A 19,265-nucleotide genomic window follows, 5' to 3' on the forward strand; every position below is an offset into this window, starting at 1 on the left:
AAGCCTAATATTTCGTCCTTTGGAGTCCATTCATTCGCATTCGGAGATCGACACCTCTTGACTGGCAAGACAGCCGCGAGCGGAAACCCAAACAGTGAAAGTGAGTTGTTCAAAAACTTTCTTTTTAGTAAACTGTGTCATGTGTCATGGTGTGTCGAGCCTTCTTAGTGTTGTAAAAATATCGATTTTGATGCGCTCAAATGTATGCCCCTAGTACTCCCATTCACCGGCCACTGACCACAAAACTAAATCACGGTCAATCTCAAAAACGGCTCGTTTGTCGTAATTATGCTTTTAGATATAAGTTTGTCTTGTTTACAGTAAAAAAAAAACAGCCCAGGTTGCATTTTGGCAACAGTTATCCTTTAATTCAAAAAGGTAGGCTAATGTAAAAAAAAACTTCATCTCCCTTTCTCCTCCAACTTCAAAAATCACCTGACATCGTAGTTTTACCTTTTTTGTAAAGGGCGTTTGACTTTCTTTGCACGTTCGCTTTGTAAACACTGGGTTGTAACTTCTAAGCTAGTGCAAGACGAGCATTTGTGGTTAAAAAGTATTTGAAATGAAAGAAAATGACCAATCCAAAAAAGAAAATGACCAATCTTTTCGCTATATAAGACCCTTATTCCTCGACTGCACTGAAACTGCAATTTCGGAGAAAAATCCTAGAATGTTTTTCTCAAACTTAACATCTTTTCTTAGATGACATGGGGGTGAGTAAATATCAGGAAATTTTCATTCTGGAAGTGAACTTCTTTAAGATATAGTTAAAGTAAATAAAAAGTAAATATTTTTGTAAGAGAAGCACATTTTTGCATGTGACATCAAATATTTAAAAAAAAAATACATATGGTCTGTTGAAGCTTTTAGTTCTGTAATTAATACAGTATAGACAGCCTCCAAGGGCACTATCCCAGACTCTAGGGGTCACTCTGCATGCCTTACTGACAGATTGAAGCCTCAAAGAGCATGCAGTGTGTTTTTTTTCTAAGCCTGAATCTCTTATAAAGGTCTTTTGTTAAAGCCACACAAACAGAGAGAGTAAAAAAAAAAGAAAAGAGGCAGGCCTCATGCTCTATCTGTTTAGCACAGCAATTCAACACTTGGGGGGCTAAGTCAGCAATGAGGGGAGTGCAAGGATCTAACACAAACAAGATTAATCGTGGCCAGGCTCAGGCAGCAGTCTGGCTGGATGAGCTCATCTAAAACTATGCTAAAAGCAGCCACCCAAACAGGTTCTGCAGCTACGCTACACTGTCACAAATGACCGCATCACCCGTGGAAAAATCCAAGCAAACGGGGTTACATTCATTTATCTAGGGCACATGATCCTTTTTGTTATGTTAACACAAAAGCTGCAGCAGTTTACATAAAGGAAAAAGGGGAACAGACACAGAAAGAGAGATTAAATCCAGCACTGGTACAGTAGAAAGAGAGATGGAGAACAACCAAAGTTAGAAAAGAAGGAAACCAGTGACGGTACAAACACAGAGGAAGAGCAGACAGGAGAACGACAGGGATAACACACGAGCAGACATTCTATATAAAGCTGCCAGTGGGTCTGACCAGTGAGACGCCTCAAAACATTTATATTTAGGCTATTAAAAGCATGGTTGGAGTTTCATGGAGCAGTGTTACTTAAACTGGGGTCTGTGGAGCACCAGGCATTTATCTTATATAGCCAGGGCAACTATGGAAAATTTCTGAATGAAAATGTGGATCATGGCAAAAAAAAAAAAAAAAAAAAAAAAAGATGAAAGCTTTTTTTTTTTAATTAAAACTATTTAGTTTTGAACCAAATCAAATTAGCTACTAGATGAATCACAACATTACAAAGTCTAAAAAATCTTAAAAAAAAAAAAAAATTACAGATAATTTTACAGTGGACAACAGATGCTGATCTTCCACAAGTTGGTATGATTCTTTAGGGTCTTCTTCTTTTGGAGAAGTTCACTTCCAGAACAAAAATGTACAGATAATGTACTCACCCCCTTGTCATCCAAGATGTTCATGTCTTTCTTTCTTCAGTCATAAAGAAATCATGTTTTTTGAGGAAAACATTTCAGGATTTTACTCCTTTTAGTGGACTTCTATGGTGCCCCGAGTTTGAACTTCCAAAATGCTGTTTAAATGCAGCTTCAAATGATCCCAAATGTGGTTGTAAACGATCCCAGCCAAGGAAGAAGGGTCTTATCTAGCGAAATTATAATTCAGTACAGCTCTATTCACACCAACCCGGTTCGGTGAATGCCTCTTTAAATGATAATGAGTTTCTGCTCACCCCGCCCCTCTCTGTATGACATCATACTGCTCAGAAAACCAAACGGGTTGTTAATTGAGACTGTTTAGGTTTTCTGGGGATAAAAAAAATGACTGAATGGATTTTTATTATTGTAGGGTGGTTGTGTCAAAACACTGCTAAAAGACACACTTATACATAAAAGTGAATTTTGCAATTTTGCACCAAAAAACGAATTACTATTAGTATAGAATTATAAAATTTAAAATATACAAAATCTCTTTTTGAGAGCATATTGGATAAGTTGACTGATAATGGTGTTCATAACACTGCGTGTGGGAGGATTCATTAACAGATTTGGGATTATCTAGTCGTGTTGCATTACTTTCTTTTATAACGTGCACAGATTAGAGTTTACGTGCTTAAGCTGCTCTTTGATAGTGATTTAACCGATTATAGAAAACAGCAACAAAAACATCTGTAGAGTGGCAGGCGGTCTGCAGGTGTGGGGAAGCGTGATGGAGTGTGTTCATGTGCTGTTGAATTACCTGTTACTACCTGCTCCACGCAAGCCAGTGGGATATCGTGCTCGCCCAAGAGCCGGTGGGTGCACTGGAATCTCTGTAAACAATAAAGAAAAGATCATTTTTCATTCATTTGCTTTTGCTTTTTGTTGACGTTATCCAGTAAAGAGAACCTCATGAGCTACGGCTGGCCTGTGTATGAACCAGTGTATTGGGTGACCTGTATTAACTTAGAAAGACTGTAAAACTGTACCTTCTTTCCCTAGTAAGTCATCTGATCATCTGTTGACTGAGGGAGATTATTAACATGTTTAACTTTAGAGCTGCTTAACAGGAAGAAGTGATTATATAAGTTAATATGTGTAGCAGACTTCACTGCTCTGGAAAAGAACTTTGGATTCTTTTGCTTGACATGGGTCTGAAATTTATTTCCCTCCTTATATGACCATTTATCCAAATCTAGTAGAGAGTACTACTCAAGACACCAATATAAAATAACCTGTATTATATTGCATAAATTATAATATTGAAATCTTTTTCACTTCTATGTTCAAGTATCTAATGCAGACCTGCTTTTCTCAATACTTAAAGCTAAAATGTGTGTAACAGTGTATGCAAGTCATCAGTAGTTTGATGTTTGTGAGCTAAAAGATTAATTATTTCCATTGCATGCTGAAAACAGCAGAGCAAGCTAAATAAAATTCACACACATATTTTCTGCTAGCAGAACTGTTAAAGTCAGCAACTCTGCAAATGACTCGGGTACATTTAATAAAAACTTAAACATGTTTTTTTATTTTCATTTCGGTTTTTTTTTTTTTTTTTTAAGTTGTGAGGTCAAAAGTTTACATCCCCTTTTCAGAATCCGCAAAATGTTAATTATTTTACCACAATGCATGTTATTGTTTATTTAGTACTGACCTGAATGAGATACTATACTGTACGTAAAGATTTTGACAAAGTCCACAAGAGAAAATAATAGTTGAAAGTTCAAAAGTTTACATTCCCTTGATTCTTAGTACTGTGTTGTTACCTGAATGTTTCACAGCTGTGTCTTTTTGTTTAGTGATAGTTGTTCATGAGTCTCTTGTTTGTCCTGAACAGTTAAACTGCCTGCTGTTCTTCAGAAAAATCCTTCAGGTCCTACTAATTCTTTGGTTTTCCAGCGTTTTTGTGTATTTGAATCCTTTCTAACAATGACTGTATGATTTTGAGATCCATCTTTTCACACTGAGGACAACTGAGGGACTCATATGCAACTACTACAGAAAGTCCAAACGCTTACTGATGCTGCAGAAGGAAATACGGTGCAATAAGAGCCGGGGTTGAAAACTTTTGAACACAATGGAGACTTTTAAACGGGGTCATTTTTATAAATTCAACTATTGTTTTCTCTTGTGGACTATATGTAAATGTCTTTTATGTGAAATATCTTATTCAGGTCAGAACTAAATAAACTGTAACATGCATTTTGCATGATCCCTCTTATTTTGATAAAATAAAAAACATTTAGCAGATTCTGTAAAGAGGATGTAAACTTTTGACCTCAACTGTAAAAAAAAAAAAAAAAAAAAAAAAAAAAAATCATATTATAAACTACATGTTTTGTGTTTAATAATATTCTATGCTATAGTCACTGCTTATTATTCCAGTCAAATCAAGTCAAAGTACTGACCCTCAGTTAAGTCTGTGCTTACCTGTTGTGGCAAGGGCTTATGGGTAATGAAGGAAACTTTGAAGTTAGTACACACAAGTTTCCCCCAGAGGTCATCCTGACAGCTTTCTGCACCAATGCACTTCCTTACAAAGTTCGCCTCGTTCACAACTATTTCACCTGTAAAGAGAGAATAAGGAAGTGACAATCAGAGGAAGGAAAAACACAATCAGCTGAGCAATGAATGATTAGCTCAACACACATTAAACTGAAAATGTTGGTGCTTGTTTTTAACATGTCTTATTGATTCGTTTTGTTCAATATTCCACTCCACATTACTTCTCTTTTTTAAGAGCTAAACAGAAATTAAACTAATATATTTTTTACATGCAACAGACAGAAAGTACCACTTCTTTATTCCAAACAAACAAGCTATAATCCTCCACAATACAGCAGCAGTTTCTTATTAGCTCAGTAGCAACTTTGGATTGCTGACCACTTAGGTTACACAAACTTGAGCCCCTTCCTAATGGCTTTCCAGGGAAAGCCCTCTCCTGTGACTTTCCTTTCATGTTGGTAGAAAAGCAATGCCCTAATAAAAGAAGTAACCTGTTGTGCTGACTAACAGTCACATAAAATCTTACCACGAACAGAATGTGCACACACATGCTGAGAGTACTGAACATTTGCTTTTTTTTTTTACACAAACAGGGAAAGAGCATGAGTTCATCAAAGTCAGGTGTACCAGCAAATACAGGCTTTCAGAATACAGAAACACCAGGTTTTGGGAAAGACAGTCACAGAGATGTTTTGTTTGCACTAATAATACTCACTTGTACCAGTAATTCTAGTTTATATGCCATGTCAAATTAGATCTAATGTCATACTAAAGAGACATTTATACCAAGGACAATAACTACAATGATAACTAATACTATGGAGGGTTTGCACTTAGATCACAGTTTGGTCAGTTACCTGGATGCATGGCCATATTGGAGATACTCGGATGTAAACAACAGCATGGATTGCACAGTTAATGTACTACTGAATACGTTGTTCTGCTACTTTATGCTGTCTAAACCACGGAAAAAAAAGGAGGCTGCTAAATCATATAGAGAAAGACTTAGTAAGCATGAAAGGGCGTGATATTTTGACAAATAATATGCAAGTTTCATTCGGTTCATGGCACTGTTTGCGGTCTGTGCTGCCAATATGGCCAATTGATGGTGCGTTATGAAAACTCTATAAAGTTATAAAGAGCCCATTCAGAATAGAGTTTTTAATCGCCAGCAAAAGAACAATAAAAACATTGACAGCTGAGTCAGAATCCATCCAACTTTAAAATACTCGAGCATTTAAAGTGGCAGTTGACATAACTCCAGAATTGTCTTATATAATAAACAGAATGTTGCCATGTTGTGTGGACGCATATACAATTATTTTAGTGTGAACAGGCCTTAATGGGATAATAGTATTTAGGGTTGCACAAATAAAATGATAATTATTTATTGTACATAATATTTCTTTTATATATTGGATAATGTGTATTACTGCCAATACTACACTACAAGTCTATACTATTTTGACTAAATAAATTTTAAATAAAAGACAAATAAGAAAAATAATACATTTAATATTACATTTTGTATAGTGACTTACTTAAAGTACTTAAAGTTAAAGTTACTTTCTCAAAGTACTTTCAAAACAAAAATTTACAGATAATTTACTCACCCCCTTGTCATCCAAGATGTTCATGTCTTTCTTTCTTCAGTCAATAAGAAATTATGTTTCTTGAGGAAAACATTTCAGGATTTCTCTCCATATATTGGACTTCAATAGTGCGCCCAAGTTTGAATTTCCAAAATGCAGTTTAAATGCAGCTTCAAAGTGCTCTCAACGGTCTTATCTAGCAAAACGATCAGTAATTTTCAAAACAAACTCACCATTTATGTACAGTCGTGGCCAAAAGTTTTGAGAATTACATAAATATTGGAATTTGGAAAAGTTGCTGCTTAAGTTTTTATAATAGCAATTTGCATATACTCCAGAATGTTATGAAGAGTGATTAGATGAATTGCATAGTCCTTCTTTGCCATGAAAATTAACTTAATCCCGAAAAAAACTTTCCACTGCATTGTTAAGAAGGCTTCAGGGCGTCCAAGAAAGTCCAGCAAGCTCCAGGATCGTCTCCTAAAGAGGATTCAGCTGCGGGATCGGAGTGCCACCAGTGCAGAGCTTGCTCAGGAATGGCAGCAGGCAGGTGTGAGCGCATCTGCACACACAGTGAGGCCAAGACTTTTGGAAGACTTTTGGTGTCAAGAAAGGCAGCAAAGAAGCCACTTCTCTCCAAAAAAAAAAAAAAATCAGGGACAGATTGATCTTCTGCAAAAAGTATGGTGAATGGACTGCTGAGGTCTGGGGCAAAGTCATATTCTCCGATGAAGCCTCTTTCCGATTGTTTGGGGCATCTGGAAAAAGGCTTGTCCGGAGAAGAAAAGGTGAGCGCTACCATCAGTCCTGTGTCATGCCAACAGTAAAGCATCCTGAGACCATTCATGTGTGGGGTTGCTTCTCATCCAAGGGAGTGGGCTCACTCACAATTTTGCCCAAAAACACAGCCATGAATAAAGAATGGTACCAAAACACCCTCCAACAGCAACTTCTTCCAACAATCCAACAACAGTTTGGTGAAGAACAATGCATTTTCCAGCACGACGGAGCACCGTGCCATAAGGCAAAAGTGATAACTAAGTGGCTCGGGGACCAAAACATTGACATTTTGGGTCCATGGCCTGGAAACTCCCCAGATCTTAAAACTTGTGGTCAATCCTCAAGAGGCGGGTGGACAAACAAAAACCCACTAATTCTGACAAACTCCAAGAAGTGATTATGAAAGAATGGGTTGCTATCAGTCAGGATTTGGCCCAGAAGTTGATTGAGAGCATGCCCAGTCGAATTGCAGAGGTCCTGAAAAAGAAGGGCCAACACTGCAAATACTGACTCTTTGCATAAATGTCATGTAATTGTCGATAAAAGCCTTTGAAACGTATGAAGTGCTTGTAATTATATTTGAGTACATCACAGAAACAACTGAAACAAAGATCTAAAAGCAGTTTAGCAGTAAACTTTGTGAAAACTAATATTTGTGTCATTCTCAAAACTTTTGGCCACGACTGTACTTCCTAACTTCAAACACTTGTCTTGCCTATGTCTGCGTGAACTCTGTTTTTTCAAGTTCAAGACAGTTAGGGTATGTCGAAAAACTTCGTTTTTTACCTCAACTTCAAAATTGTCCTACATTGCTGCAGAAGTCCTGACCCAATGTTTACAAAATGAACATAACAGGTATAACAATGATGTTGGACGATTTTGAAGTTGAAGAAGAAAATGAGATGGGAGTTTTTCAACATACCCTAATTGTATTGACCCGGATTACTCTGCGCAACACAGAGATGAGACAAAACGAGAGATGAGACAAAAATGTACATTAAGTCAATTTGTTTCGAAAATGACCAATTGCTTCACTAGATAAGACCCTTCTTCCTCGGCTGAGATCATTTAGAGACCTTTGAAGCTGCATTTAAACTGCATTTTGGAAGTTCAAACTTGGGGGCACCACAGAAGTCCATTATATGGAGATAATTCCTGAAATGTTTCTCTCAAGAAACATAATTTCTTCATGACTGAAGAAAGAAAGACATGAACATCTTGGATGGCAAAGCAGTGAGTAAATTATCTGTAAATTTTTGTTCTGGAAGTGAACTAATCCTTTAAATGCTAAAAAAAATGTAGGCATCAAAACATTTTAACAGAACTTAAAGTAGTTGAAATCACCAAAATGCACATTTCTAATTCACACACGGTTTTTATCATTGTTGGCCATGACCAACATCTCTACTTCCGTCTTTAGCTGAACTTGGACACATGGAAATAAAGAAACCCACATTCTGCCTCACTCTAAACATAGCACTTCCTCTCTTCGCTCTAAAGATCGTCCAGACACATTAAGAGGCAAAAATGAACAGAGATTTATGTATATTGGCGAAGAATAATCAAGTTGCTGAGAGGAAGAGTGAGGGAGAAGAAAATATAAACTCCAGCTGTGAGCACTTTGTGTGTGAGCGCATCGAGGAGTGTTTGTCTCACAGCTGGGCCTGCTTCAGGGGTTACAGTAGGGCAGGGGGCAGGCTAGCTAAGATGGAGGTCGGGAGAGCATTTGCGTCTCAGGCACAACACCGCTGAATGCTTCACTAAACCACTAAAACAGTAGGTCAACCAGCTGATTTTCAAAGAAACAACTTATGACCACACCTGCTTGGAATATGAGCCCACAGAATTCTGGAGAAAGTTCAAGTCGTTTTCCAAAGACTCAGGAAATCATCAACAACATCCATAACTATGTGTATATTTATCCAGATGTTTTGGTTAATCTGATAATGCTTTCATTTACTGGTGTCATCAGTTTATTTACATTTTAAACATTACAATTTGTATTATTGTTTCCTTAAAATAAGTGCAGATTGAAAAAAAGTCTACAACCTACTTGGCTCATTTTAAGACCTCAGTATGAAGACCCACAATCTCTATTACCCATCTTCTCATATATTCACACAGGAACACGCCCACTCGCAAATATCAAACAACTTCCTCTTCCTCTCAACATGCAGCCTGGCCTGTAAATGGCCATAGCTACATATCAACGTGTGTCTAATCAGCGCTCTACAGGGATTAACCAGCAGCTCATCCTCTCAGATCCACCAGTAAACAGCAGAAGTTCAGTCCAGACTGCTGATGAGAAGGAAATGCAGATGGCAGCTTGGCAGATGCACTATGAATGCAGCCAAACAACGTCACATTGAAATACTTGTTTACTGCAGTAATCAATAAAAAGAACGGAATCAAATCTCACTGCACAATTTGCAAAATACTTCATATTGTGACTTTATCACATACAGCATATTGCACACACATCATAGCATGCCATTAATAATACACACTTGACATCAAACCTGCTTGACTAAATGACCCAAGACAAGTTAAAGACAGTCTGCACCTAAAAATAACACCATTAAATATTTAGGTATGATCATGTGATCACGCTTCCTGTGTTTACATCCTGTTAGATGTTTCGGCGGCTGGCATGTTAGGCTATTTTTTCTCAGTTTTGAATTTGGATAGCAATTATAGCAGAATTAAAAGGTTAAATGGTGTCTATGGCTGAAGTGCAAGACAAGCTGTTTTTAAGGTCTGATTGAGTTTGGTTTAGGAATCCTCTCGTTGCATTGTGCTGCAAAAGTTACACGTAAATGGATCAGAGCAACATGATAACAAGAGGTCAAACAGAGAGACTGACCGAGAAAAAGAGAGAGAGAGAATGTGTGTGTGGGTTTGTAAAAGAACACCGTTCATGAGACAACGGCCATGTTTTGTTGGGATGACTAGGCACCACTGGGCCTCAGTGTGTGTGTGTGTGTGTGTGTGTGTGTGTGTGTGTGTGTGGGTAGGGAGTGGTGGAGAGATTTAAATGGAGCAGTCAAGTAGGAGGTCAATCTGAATGGATACATTCTACTAAAATGTCACCACATGCAGAAGTAAAACAATCCTCAGAGTATGACGAAAACAGACTTTGAGTCTATTTTCTTTACAGGTCTGCAAAAACAGACACAGAAAGCCAATAGGCCTTTTTTTAAGCATAGTGCATTAAGTAAGTATCCTTTTTTATACCTAAATTACCTTTGATTACCATCTAAAGCTCACTTAAAGTTAATCTTTAAAAGCACTAATAAATTAATATCACGGAATATCTATTTTTCATACTGTACATTAAACATTTTTTGTAATTGCTGTGAAACATGCATTTAAAATCACTGATTTAGACTTTTTTATTGAAATAGAATATTCATATCTGCAATTTACTGTAATTCAGGAACAGGAGAACTAATAAGAGTGAGTGAAACATGAATAAACACAAAACTCAATTTTAAATATGTCTGTTACATACTTCATGATCATTCAGAAATCACTCAATTTGCTGATTTTGGTGCTCAAAAAACAAATTCTCATCGGGGTTGAAAACAGTTGTGCTGCTTATTAATTTCGGGAACCATGATACATTTTTTCAGGAATTTTTGATGAAAAGAAAGTTCAAGCGAATAGCATCTATCTGAAATACAGTTGAAGCCAAAAGTTCACATACTGCAAAATATTACTTATTTTACCAAAATAAGAGGGATCAAGCATACAAAATGCATATTATTTTTTATTTAGTACTTACCTGAAGAAGATATTTCACATAAAAGACATTTACATATAGTCCAGAAGAAAAAATAATAGTTGAATTTATAAAAATGTCCTTGTTACCTGAATGATGCACAGCTGTTTTTTAGTGATAGTTGTTCATGTGTCCCTTGTTTGTCCTGCACAGTTAAACTGCCTGCTGTTCTTCAGAAAAAATTCTTTAAGTCTTACAAATTCTTTGTTCTTTTTAGCAGTTTTATGCATTTGAACCCTTTCCAACAATGACTGTATGATTTCATGATGAGATCCATCTTTTCACACTGAGGACAACTGAGGGACCTAGTACGCAAGTATTACAGAAGGTTTAAACACTCACTGATGCTCCAGAACTCATTTAGTACTGCCCTTTAGAAGCTACAGAATAGCACAGATACTTACATGTTTTCCATAGGACAAAATAAGTTAAATTTATCATGATCTTCAAATTCAAAAAGTTTTTAACCCCCGGCTCTTAATGTACCATATTTCCTTCTAGAGCATCAGTGAGTGTTTGAACCTTCTGTAATAGTTGCATGAGTCCCTCAGTTGTCCTCAGTGTGAAAAGATTGATCTCAAAATCATACAGTCATTGTTGGAAAGGGTTTAAATACACAAAAATTCTAAAAAAACAAAAAACAAAGAATTTGTGGAACCTGGAGGATTTGTCTAAAGGATCACAAAAAAAAAAAAAAAAAAAAAAAAACACACAGCTGTGAATCATTCAGGTAACAACACAGTATTAAGAATCAAGTGTATGTCAAGTTTTGAACAGGGTCATTTTTATAAATTCAACTATTATTTTATTATATTCTTGTGGACTATATGTAAACGTCTTTACTGTGATCTTATTCAGGTCAGTACTAAATAAAAAAAATAACATGCATTTTGTATGATCCCTCTTATTTTAGTAAAATAATTTACATGGTGTATGTAAGCTTTTGATTTCAACTGTATGTATTTTACAGAATTTAATTTAAAAAAAAAACTTTTGTAACATTATAAACATCCTTACTGTCACTTTTGAACAATTTAACATGCCCTTGCTCAAAAAAGTAATTAATTTCTTAAAAGAAAAAAACTGTAACTACAATAAAAGCAGTAAGTTCACCACACCGTGTGCCACCCTACTATCACCACAGTCCACAAAACACAGTGACAAGGGAGGTTTTGTTTTAATTTCAGATGAGGAACTAAAAAATGCACAGCACATCTATTTTGGAAACAGGGAAGGTCCATGTTACGCGGCTTAATTATAAGGAGTGAACGCCTAAACGCAGAGTCCTTCCCCAGACACCACGGCACTACAGTCGCCTTTCTGTTTGTTTCCCAACACTTCTAGGAACAGAGAAACTGTCTGAATGCATCACAAAGGTGGAGCTGACACATGTGTTGTTAATGGCTAAGAAATATCTGATCTGCCATTGCATGGGTTACAAAGGTAAGACAGAACAAAAGGCAAAGCCTCACAGTTACTAGACTGTAAGGTTGAAACTACCTGTCAGAACATGAATCCTTTATTCAGAACCAAGACATTAAGATTAAAGACAGAAGGGTACACACCCTCTGCAAGTGTGCTTGGCAATGGCAGGTTTAAGACAAAAAGAAACAGGTCTGATAACAGATCACATTTTTAAAACAATGATGGGACAGAATCAAACTGACCTCTTGATTTAGCAAACAAGAGAAAAAACAAGCTCCTTTACCAAAATATCAGTCTGATGTTTGCCTACAGATCTGTGCACCCTTTGCCAAAATACTTCAGACTTATGTGCCCTCTAGAAGTTTGTGAACGGTGCACTGTGGTACCATCCCAAAGAGACACAAAATCACCTTAACTGGCCTTTACCTTATCTTAGAGTCAATGATTTTCAAAAAACTGCAATAATATCATCTAAACCTGACAAACTTGCTCCATTTACAATTCACAAATCACAAAGCGTGGCATTAAAATGCTGTCTAGAGGAAGCTGGCGCATCGTAGACCCTCTGTAAACACTTCAGCTGGCATCAAAACCCAAACACAACAAACCAGGGCAGATCACAGGCTCTTTATGCAAGGCCACGCATTAAAAATTCAGAGGCTGCACAAGTGCAGGAAACGGGTTGGATAAGATACTGTTCCGTATACAGGAAGGACCTCTGTGAATATCATGTTCAACCGATCACTTAAGACGCTCGATACATCATTTCATGTTTCATTTCTTTCTCTCAGTCGCACACACTTCTCTCCTGCCAAATGCTTACCTCACAATAGCAGAAGCTGATTGGTGATGCAATGGTAAAAATAGAGAAAAGGGCAAAAGAAAGCCAATTGCTATGGAAACTAAAAGGCAGCCTTCTGTTAATTAAATGTACCAAAATGTGGCAGATTGAACAGCAAACGGTGGGAGGTATGGGGGGAAACAAGAACCACCATAAATTAAAATTGCATTTCTTTTCATTTAGCAGGCACTTTCTGTTCCAAAGTAATTCACTATACAATTTACAACAGCAATCCTACAACATTCAGTGGACTGCTACACTAAGCTAGTCAAACAAACTTTGAGTAGGTGCTGTACAGAGATTGTTGAAAATATCATTAATTTAAACACATTTACAAGGCAGATAAAAAAAATTCTGCTGGGTCATTCCGTGTCAACTCAACTCAAATTTTGGATTTTGCTAATATTTTTCTGAAAAAAGATAGACATGTATAGTGATGAAAGCCAAAATATTAAATGTTATGGACGAATATTTACTGAGTAATCCACTATTTTGTAGAGAGGGGGTCAAAATGGCAATTTTCACCTGAGATTCAGAGCCAAATTACAGGGAGTTAAAATGACTTCAGAAAGATGACAGCATCATAATGTTATTTTTAGAAAGAGATTGGTAGGTCTGTTTGTAAAATCTGTTGTGGCAAGCTTTGTGAATTATGTACCAATGGTGACCATTCAAAAATAAGGAAACAGCACTTTTTAAGATTTTCTCCAAAGTTTGCATGCCTGTAACTCAAGAAGTATTAAATATATCCTAATGCCATTGTAGATGTTCAGTCTTAACAACTTTTCCTTTTGGCATCTTCATTTTTAAGGCCCTATATGGTTTGGTTCTAGAGATTTTGGAATTTCATTATGGCTTCAGGAGTAAATCTTTAAAATGTACACATTTTCAGTGGTCAAAAAACAAATGATACTTCCTTTCTTTTATAGAGCAATGTCTGAAAAACAAATAATGTTAAAACCAAAGATGTATCTTGTTTCCTTCTGTTAATATAACTGCATTGAACATATCTTATTTTTCCAAAGTTTCCCTGCATATAACTTAGGAAGTATTAAATATATTGCTATATAATTTTAGATTCTAGTTCTTAAAAAACTTTTCTTTTAGAATCTTAATTTTCAAGGTCCTATGTCATTCAATCTCAGATAAATGGGGATCTAAATGAGGCTCCTTGTCAAGATTGTTGAATATAACCCATTTACAGTGGCTGAAAACCAAATGACATTCAATATTTTGGCACTATACATGTTTATCTTCAGAAGAAATATTAGCAAAATAAAAACAAAATTGAGCCAGGGAAGTTTTTGAAAATTAGTGATTTGACTTGGAATGACCCTGCTGCTGCTTGAGAAGCCAACTCAAAGAAAATTTCTGACTATATTAATGCAAGTGAATTGATTAAATTTATTAATATTAATATATTTATTAATATATTATTTATTAATAATTTATATAGGTTCACAAAAAGCTTAAAGCATGCACATTTAGCCAATTCAAAAGCTTTGTATATTCTAAAGCTTGTATTTATATATTTTTTAAAATAAAATAGGGATATTAATTGGGAAAATATAACTGCTTATGTGTAATACATTACGGATAACACCTCAAATCGCCTTACACTTGAATTGAATGGCTATGCTCTTCTTAATTGCCTTAACTGTGAAATGCTTTAATTTGGAGGAAGTAATACAGTGAGTAACTTTATTGCGTCAGAAATATGTCACTTTGCTCACAGCTGATCTTTTAATGGCGATGAACACAAGTAAAAACTATCCATCTTCCTAAACCTGAAAAACCAGAGTTTTCTCACACTTAATTCAAATTTATCTGGGTAGCTACTGAAACCGGCTTTGTGAAATAGGCCCAGTGTTGCCAAGTCCATAGCCATAACTGTTGCCGCGGGTTGTTTTTCACGTGCACAGGTTGAAGCGATCCCAATAAAGTCCCTGGAATGCAAGTTTTACCAGGGGAAACCCACAAAAATATGTATTTTACCCCCTTTGGAACACGATTATTACTGGGGAGGTTCTGAAGCGCAATTTGGCTAGTTTTGAGTAACAATTGGGCAGGTTTTGCTGTGAAAATCTGTCAACCCTGAATAGGCCACAGAGTTCGAACCCACAAACATTCAGTTACCAGAGCCAATCTTCAACTATTGAGCCACACCTCCCCAACCCTGTGACAGTTATGAACTGTTTGTCAAGAGAACTGATGCACCTTGTTTCTTCCAGAGTAGATAGTTTTGAAAGTCACTGACCTGGTAGAAGTTTAGCTTCTAGTTTCTTGATGGGCAGCTGAGGACTTTTCTTCGATTCAGTCTGTGTGAAACATTAAGAACACATAAAATCACCTAACCACTTTCAAATATGCAAAACAAAATAGATTTTTTTTAGGCTTACATTTTTCTCTCTTGACCATATGGCACAAATTCTCATTTCAACACATTTAAAGAATGGCTATGCTCTTTTTTATTGTTATTTGATCTGGAGATCTACATTTGTAATCAGACAAAACTGTTTTAAGACTAAATGATCTAATTTTGTCTCTGGGAAATTATTATCTGTGACACTGCATTGCGTTGAATATCAAAAGCTGTTGTGTCTATTTGTTAATGAGGAATTTGACACAAATTCCTATTTTTCAAAAATTCCATGAGATGAGTACACGTCAGACATCTTGTTATTCGTTTATTTCCATTTGTAACACATTGACTAATGCATTACCATCCTGGCCATGTTAAATTTATATCTAAATATGCTACAAAAAGAGGACATACTGCTGTGGTTCTTCTGATAAAAAGTCATTAACGAAGTATAGTAACCACTCTTAACAGCTGACACCTGAGTTTCGGAGTATACCACTATTAAACTAAGTAGACACTTTCAACTGGGGCAGTCGCCCAGATGTCAAACATATGGTGTGACACAGTTTTCTTACCATTCAAGTGCAGAATAATTTAATAAACGAGTATATAATGAGCTGCTAGTCGTTAGCATGCTAGTGTCTCACTCACCTGAAGTGGAGGAAGATAAGATTTAAAAGTCGGCTTCGTTTGTTTACCGGAGAACATTATTTAAACGGAACGATATGACAAAAATGCGAATTGTAAATCCATATAAGAGCAGCTTTAAACTCTTAAAATGTAAGCCGAACTGATTTGGGCTACTTCAGGGCATTAAATCCAGGGTTTCTTCAGTAGAGGAGGTGTTTAAAAGCATAGTTTCCATAAATGCAAAAGCAGTATTTAGTGGCTGCTTTGCATGCAGTAGTATTTCAGCTTGCTCTGGGTCTGTCCCGCTTAAGTCTCTTCGTTAGCGGCTGTCAAAGTCAAACTTTTGCTGCTTTAGTTTCCCACTGTAAACATTCACGTCATGTTCCGTCTTCTTGTCTGAATCAACAGTGTGTGTGTGCGTGTGTGTGTGAGTCCTGTGGTGGTGCTGCGCAGACGGGCTCAGTCCTATAATTCACCGTACGTTTTCAGTTCAGCCATGTTTATTAAAGGAGGAATGGGGAGGTGCAGCGTGCTTGAGCTGTGGACCACAAAAAACAGGAGGAGGAGTGAGCTATGGCGAGCCCTGTGGACCACTGAAGCGTTTTTTTTAATACGAATATTTACATTGTTTATGATGTTAATAATATTTTAAGTGCTTTAACATAATATACTTGATTAATTATGTGAACTTTAAGATAGAATTTAAATAATCTTCTAGAATTTTAAATATTCGAATGCAAAGAATGATCTTTATATGCCCACAATTTAAATTATTCTTAATTGCAATGTCGAAAAAAGCACATATGCATTTAAATAGATCATTTTCATTGTATGCATAGGTTAGCTGGAGCGTATTAATTGGCTCATGGCGCCACCTGCTGGAATGATTGTAATCCTGCATGCACAGATTTAATATGTTACGACTGTCCCCTGCAGTCACATGATGAAAATACTATTCTGCTTTACTCAGAATACCCTTTCTCGAATACAGTATAAAAATTATTTATTGTTATCATCCATTTATTTTGTAATGCCTAAATCTGAATGCGCTACATGCTTGTAATGTAAGACAGGTAGCAAATATAATAAATATAATACAGTCCCTGTCATATAAATGTCTGAGGTCGTTGTGACTTTTAATGTTTTTTAAAGAGGTCTCTCATAGTTCATTTACATGGTCAAAAAAATACAGTAAAACAGTGTTAATGTTAAATATCTTTATGATAAGAAATATTTGGAACCTTTTCTATATTAATATGTTTTAAAGTGTATTCTTATTTGCTGATTTGGTTCTCAGAAACATTTCTTATTATTAGTGTGATTTTCAATGTATTATACATTTTTGTGTAAAAAAAATCATTTTTTATTATTTTTTACTATAGATAGAAAGATAGAAATCTTTTTTAACACCATAAATGTCTTTACTGACACTTTTGATTAATTTAATGTATAAAAGTAATAATTCCTTAAAATAAAAAAACAACGTCAAACAGTAATGTACTCTTTAATTTAAACTTATAAAACCCATTTGCATCTATTGCAAAAATCCTAGTCCAGATATCTTGTTTCAAAACTGTAAATAGATGGCTGAGTGGATAGAGTAAACGGTTTTGTCAGCCCAAGTTGGTTTATTAGCCTGGGTTTGACTCTGTATGAGTCTATACAAGTCTATCACAAGATTCACAAAAAAGTTCCTCAAATAAAGAGAACTAAAAGGTTCCCCATGAAATATGAGCTACTAAAATGTGAACATAGGCTATGGGTTATTATGGGCTGAAAAAGAGTTTTGTAAAGTGTTTGTACGAACATTTAAATAAAGTAATGAAAATGTACATACAATATAATAATAATAATAATAATAATAATAATAACAATAAATTATATAAATATAATTTATAATAACATAATCATTTATAAAATATTTATAAATTAATATTTATATTTATTTTTTTTAAAAGTATCTTCTGCTCACCAAGCCTGCATTTATTTAATCCAAAGTACACCAAAAACAGTAAAATGTTGACATATTTTTACTAATAAAAATAAATGCTTTCTATTTGAATATATTTTAAAATGTAATTTATTCCTATGATTTCAAAGCTGATTTTTAGAATCATTAATCCATTCTTCAGTGTCACATGATCCTTCAGAAATCTTTCTAATAGCTTTTCTGATTTGCTGCTTAAAAACATTTATTATTGTTGTTATTATGTTGAAAAGAGCTGGGTATAATTTTAAAGTTATAAAGTTTCTTTGATAAACAGAAAGTTCAGAAGAACTGCATTTATCTGAAATCGAAATCTGTTGTAACATTATAAATGTCTTTATCATCACTTTTAATCAATTTACTGTCATTCCCATGTTTGAACATAGACGTGAAAACAAATTATTGAACAAAATCATTTTGTAATATGATTTTGATGTACATTTTCCATGTCAATGCAATATCTGATTTTATGATTTTAATGTCTGATGGTTTTCAAAGAATGAATTTTGAGAGTTTAAGTTTTCAACTGATATATAATTTCTTATGATTTCTAAAGCGTGATAGGGAAAAAGGCAATGAGGAAGTCTGTTTGTGACAACAGTCAGAACTCCTGTTATGAAGTAGATTTGAGGTGCACTCTTGTCATAAATTGATCTATTACTTTTCCCACATAATTTGTAACACATAAATCTATTTAGGAGCCTTAGACCTTTCCAACAATATATATATATATATATTGTGACAGTTAAGTGGTCCTTGCTAAATAAAGGTATTAATTTCTATAATTTCTTTCCCAAATATGTAATGTAAAATTACATTTTAAAATATATTAAAATAGAAAACAGTTATTTTTAATAGTAAAAAAAATCAAAATGGTTCTGTTTTTGCTGTAGTTTGGATGAATTAAAGGCCGACTTGGTGCGCAGAAGAGACTAGGCTACTACATTAAAGATCTTACTGTTCAAAAACGTTTGACTAGTAGTGTACAGATACAGGTAAGAGGTAACAATAATCTATACGCCTTCTTTAAACAATTACAAATGGCTTCAATGATATTGCTATTCTATTTTACCTTGCCGTTCAGTACAGTGATGTAGTAATCGGTAGAAATATATTTTACGCAGCCTCGCAGCGCATATAGGACGCGCTTTAACACACCCGAAATCAACTGGTGGGATTCCCTTCGGAATGACGCGCCGAGCGGCGCTCCTATTGGCCAAAGGCAACGCACGAAATTCTCCATTTATGGGTTGTTTGCCTCTTTGATTCCGTCAACCAGCAGCCACAAAGTTTAACTTTGTAGAGCAGACGCTCACTGCAGTACGGTCAGTG

The 19,265-nt window shown here is 35.5% G+C and overlaps 1 protein-coding gene across 1 annotated transcript in view; it reads right to left on the reverse strand.

Moving 5' to 3' along the window:
* Window positions 1–16,429, reverse strand: part of mtmr10 (myotubularin related protein 10) — a 38,623-nt gene extending 22,194 nt beyond the window's left edge. Inside the window, exons 1-4 of the mRNA XM_073837108.1 lie at window positions 15,968–16,429; window positions 15,212–15,272; window positions 4,461–4,597; window positions 2,788–2,860 (exon numbers count right to left, since the gene is read on the reverse strand). Coding sequence (XP_073693209.1) covers window positions 2,788–2,860; window positions 4,461–4,597; window positions 15,212–15,272; window positions 15,968–16,024 — 328 coding nt within the window. The 5' untranslated portion in view covers window positions 16,025–16,429. The remainder of the gene's footprint in view (window positions 1–2,787; window positions 2,861–4,460; window positions 4,598–15,211; window positions 15,273–15,967) is intronic.
* Window positions 16,430–19,265: the final 2,836 nt, after the last annotated feature.

Source organism: Garra rufa, chromosome 3 (assembly GCF_049309525.1).
Source record: "Garra rufa chromosome 3, GarRuf1.0, whole genome shotgun sequence".
NCBI lineage: Eukaryota > Metazoa > Chordata > Actinopteri > Cypriniformes > Cyprinidae > Garra > Garra rufa.